Source organism: Petromyzon marinus, chromosome 79 (genome assembly GCF_048934315.1).
Source record: "Petromyzon marinus isolate PM22_M1 ecotype Great Lakes invasive population chromosome 79, UKy_Petmar_22M1.pri1.0, whole genome shotgun sequence".
NCBI lineage: Eukaryota > Metazoa > Chordata > Hyperoartia > Petromyzontiformes > Petromyzontidae > Petromyzon > Petromyzon marinus.
Window position 1 is genome coordinate 23,087,381 of NC_133745.1, and position 4,459 is coordinate 23,091,839.

A 4,459-nucleotide genomic window follows, 5' to 3' on the forward strand; every position below is an offset into this window, starting at 1 on the left:
GTGAGTAGTGAGTGGTGAGTAGTGGTGAGTAGTGGTGAGTAGTGAGTGGTGAGTAGTGGTGAGTAGTGAGTGGTGAGTAGTGGTGAGTAGTGAGTGGTGAGTAGTGAGTGGTGAGTAGTGGTGAGTAGTGGTGAGTAGTGAGTGGTGAGTAGTGAGTGGTGAGTAGTGGTGAGTAGTGGTGAGTAATGAGTGGTGAGTAGTGAGTGGTGAGTAGTGAGTGGTGAGTAGTGAGTGGTGAGTAGTGAGTGGTGAGTAGTGGTGAGTAGTGGTGAGTAGTGGTGAGCTACTCACCTATCCACCAGCTGTACACGATGTCCCCAGTTCAGCGACTTGACATAGCCCTGAACAGCAGATGACATCACCTCCCTGGAGACAACCAATGGGTGAGTAGGTGAGTGGGGTGAGTGAGTGGGTGAGTGAGTGAGTGGGTGAGTGGGTGAGTGAGTGAGTGGGTGAGTGAGTGATGGGTGAGTGGGTGAGTGGGTGAGTGGGTGAGTGAGTGGGTGAGTGGGTGGGTGAGTGAGTGAGTGGGTGAGTGGGTGAGTGAGTGAGTAGGTGAGTGGGTGAGTGGGTGAGTGGGTGAGTGAGTGAGTAGGTGAGTGGGTGAGTGAGTGAGTGGGTGGGTGAGTGGGTGAGTGGGTGAGTGAGTGGGTGAGTGGGTGAGTAGGTGAGTGAGTGGGTGAATGAGTGAGTGGGTGAGTAGGTGAGTGAGTGAGTGGGTGAGTGAGTGAGTGAGTGGGTGAGTGTGTGAGTGGGTGAGTGGGTGAGTGGGTGAGTGAGTGGGTGAGTGAGTGGGTGAGTGGGTGAGTGTGTGAGTGGGTGAGTGAGTGAGTGAGTGGGTGAGTGAGTGGGTGGGTGAGTGGGTGGGTGAGTAGGTGAGTGGGTGAGTGGGTGAGTGGGTGAGTGGGTGGGTGAGTGGGTGAGTGAGTGAGTGGGTGAGTGAGTGAGTGAGTGGGTGAGTGGGTGGGTGAGTGGGTGAGTGGGTGAGTGGGTGAGTGGGTGGGTGAGTGGGTGAGTGAGTGGGTGAGTGAGTGGGTGAGTGGGTGAGTAGGTGAGTGGGTGAGTGAGTGAGTGGGTGAGTAGGTGAGTGGGTGAGTGGAGTGAGTGAGTGAGTGGGTGAGTGGGTGGGTGAGTGGGTGAGTGGGTGAGTGGGTGAGTGGGTGGGTGAGTGGGTGAGTGAGTGGGTGAGTGAGTGGGTGAGTGAGTGGGTGGGTGAGTGAGTGAGTGAGTGGGTGAGTGGGTGAGTGAGTGAGTGAGTGGGTGAGTAGGTGAGTGGGTGAGTGAGTGGGTGAGTGGGTGAGTGGGTGAGTGGGTGGGTGAGTGGGTGAGTGAGTGGGTTGAGTGAGTGGGTGAGTGAGTGGGTGGGTGAGTGAGTGAGTGAGTGGGTGGGTGAGTGGGTGAGTGAGTGCGTGGGTGGGTGAGTGGGTGAGTGAGTGAGTGGGTGAGTGAGTGGGTGAGTGAGTGGGTGAGTGGGTGAGTGAGTGGGTGAGTGGGTGAGTGAGTGAGTGAGTGGGTGGGTGAGTGGGTGAGTGGGTGAGTAGGTGAGTGAGTGGGTGGGTGAGTGGGTGAGTGGGTGAGTGGGTGAGTGAGTGGGTGAGTGAGTGGGTGAGTGGGTGAGTGAGTGAGTGAGTGGGTGGGTGAGTGGGTGAGTGGGTGAGTAGGTGAGTGAGTGGGTGGGTGAGTGAGTGAGTGGGTGAGTGAGTGAGTGAGTGGGTGAGTGGGTGAGTGAGTGGGTGAGTGAGTGAGTGGGTGAGTGAGTGGGTGAGTGGGTGAGTGAGTGAGTGGGTGAGTGGGTGAGTGAGTGGGTGAGTGAGTGGGTGGGTGAGTGGGTGAGTGAGTGGGTGAGTGGGTGAGTGAGTGAGTGGGTGGGTGGGTGAGTAGGTGAGTGAGTGGGTGAGTGGGTGAGTGGGTGAGTGAGTGAGTGGGTGAGTGGGTGAGTGACTGGGTGAGTGAGTGAGTGAGTGGGTGAGTGGGTGAGTGAGTGGGTGAGTGGGTGAGTGGGTGAGTGACTGGGTGAGTGAGTGAGTGGGTGAGTGTGTGAGTGGGTGAGTGAGTGAGTGAGTGGGTGAGTGAGTGGGTGGGTGAGTGGGTGAGTGAGTGGGTGAGTGGGTGAGTAGGTGAGTGAGTGGGTGAGTGAGTGAGTGGGTGAGTAGGTGAGTGAGTGAGTGAGTGAGTGAGTCGGTGAGTGAGTGGGTGAGTGAGTGGGTGAGTTGGTGAGTGGGTGAGTGAGTGGGTGAGTGGGTGAGTGAGTGAGTGGGTGAGTGGGTGAGTGAGTGGGTGAGTAAGTGGGTGGGTGAGTGGGTGAGTGGGTGAGTGAGTGGGTGGGTGAGTGGGTGAGTGGGTGAGTGAGTGGGTGAGTGGGTGAGTGGGTGAGTGAGTGAGTGAGTGGGTGAGTGGGTGAGTGAGTGGGTGAGTGGGTGAGTGAGTGGGTGAGTGGGTGAGTGAGTGAGTGGGTGAGTGAGTGGGTGAGTTGGTGAGTGGGTGAGTGAGTGGGTGAGTGGGTGAGTGAGTGAGTGGGTGAGTGGGTGAGTGAGTGGGTGAGTGAGTGGGTGGGTGAGTGGGTGAGTGAGTGGGTGGGTGAGTGAGTGGGTGAGTGGGTGAGTGAGTGAGTGAGTGGGTGAGTGGGTGAGTGAGTGAGTGGGTGAGTGAGTGGGCGAGTGAGTGGGTGAGTGAGTGGGTGGGTGAGTGGGTGAGTGAGTGGGTGGGTGAGTGGGTGAGTGGGTGAGTGAGTGGGTGGGTGAGTGGGTGAGTGGGTGAGTGGGTGAGTGAGTGGGTGAGTGGGTGAGTGGGTGAGTGTGAGTGAGTGGGTGAGTGGGTGAGTGAGTGAGTGGGTGAGTGGGTGAGTGAGTGGGTGAGTGAGTGGGTGGGTGAGTGGGTGAGTGAGTGGGTGAGTGGGTGAGTGAGTGGGTGGGTGAGTGGGTGAGTGGGTGAGTGGGTGAGTAAGTGGGTGGGTGAGTGGGTGAGTGGGTGAGTGGGTGAGTGAGTGGGTGAGTGAGTGGGTGAGTGGGTGAGTGGGTGAGTGGGTGAGTAAGTGGGTGGGTGAGTGGGTGAGTGGGTGAGTGAGTGGGTGAGTGAGTGGGTGAGTGAGTGGGTGAGTGGGTGAGTGGGTGAGTAGGTGAGTGAGTGGGTGAGTGAGTGGGTGAGTAGGTGGGTGAGTGGGTGAGTGAGTGGGTGAGTAGGTGGGTGAGTGGGTGAGTGAGTGGGTGAGTAGGTGGGTGAGTGGGTGAGTGGGTGGGTGAGTAGGTGAGTGAGTGGGTGAGTGGATGAGTGAGTGGGTGAGTGGGTGAGTGAGTGGCTGAGTGAGTGAGTGAGTGGGTGAGTAGGTGAGTGAGTGAGTGGGTGAGTGAGTGAGTGGGTGAGTGGGTGAGTGGGTGAGTGAGTGAGTGAGTGGGTGAGTGATTGAATGAGTGAGTGGGTGGGTGAGTGGGTGGGTGAGTGAGTGGGTGGGTGGGTGAGTGGGTGAGTGGGTGAGTGGGTGGGTGAGTGAGTGGGTGGGTGAGTTAGTGGGTGAGTAGGTGGGTGAGTGAGTGGGTGGGTGAGTGGGTGAGTGAGTGGGTGAGTAGGTGGGTGAGTGAGTGGGTGGGTGAGTGAGTGAGTAAGTGAGTGGGTGATTGAGTGGGTGGGTGAGTGGGTGACTGAGTGGGTGAGTGGGTGAGTGAGTGGGTGGGTGAGTGGGTGAGTGAGTGGGTGAGTGGCTGAGTGAGTGGGGGGGTGGGTGAGTGGATGAGTGAGTGAGTGGGTGGGTGAGTGGGTGAGTGAGTGGGTGTATCAGTGAGTGTATGAGTGAGTGAGTATATGAGTGTGTGAGTGAGTGAGTGTATGAGTGAGTGAGTGTATGAGTGAGTGTGTATGAGTGAGTGTATGAGTGAGTGTATGAGTGAGTGAGTGTATGAGTGAGTGAGTGTATGAGTGAGTGTATGAGTGAGTGTATGAGTGAGTGTATAAGTGAGTGTATGAGTGAGTGTGTGAGTGAGCGAGTGTATGAGTGAGTGTATGAGTGAGTGAGTGTATGAGTGAGTGTATGAGTGAGTGAGTGTATGAGTGAGTGAGTGTATGAGTGAGTGAGTGTATGAGTGAGTGTATGAGTGAGTGTATGAGTGAGTGTATGAGTGAGTGTATGAGTGAGTGTATGAGTGAGTGAGTCTATGAGTGAGTGAGTGTATGAGTGAGTGTATGAGTGAGTGAGTGAGTGTATGAGTGAGTGAGTGTATGAGTGAGTGACTGAGTGTATGAGTGAGTGAGTGTATGAGTGAGTGAGTGTATGAGTGAGTGAGTGTATGAGTGAGTGAGTGTATGAGTGAGTGAGTGAGTGACTGAGTGAACGGTGAGCGAGCGAGCCGCTTCGACGATCATCATCCTCATCAGCAGCTCCGCTACCACGAGTGTCTGTGCTGCTGATGAGGAGGGAGCTGCCATCCGAAGTGTGGAGCGTCAGCCAGGGCTCCAGCTAGGAGTGCTG

General features: G+C 56.5%; 2 protein-coding genes across 2 annotated transcripts in view; both read right to left on the minus strand.

Annotated features, from left to right (window-relative positions):
• Window positions 1–4,453, minus strand: part of LOC142907472 (thioredoxin reductase 2, mitochondrial-like) — a 50,297-nt gene extending 45,844 nt beyond the window's left edge. The window contains exons 1-2 of the mRNA XM_076057027.1: window positions 4,378–4,453; window positions 292–366 (exon numbers count right to left, since the gene is read on the minus strand). Of these exons, the coding sequence (XP_075913142.1) occupies window positions 292–359 (68 nt within the window). The 5' untranslated portion in view covers window positions 360–366; window positions 4,378–4,453. The remainder of the gene's footprint in view (window positions 1–291; window positions 367–4,377) is intronic.
• Window positions 1–4,459, minus strand: part of LOC142907476 (uncharacterized) — a 478,656-nt gene that overhangs the window by 60,359 nt on the left and 413,838 nt on the right. The window lies entirely within an intron of this gene.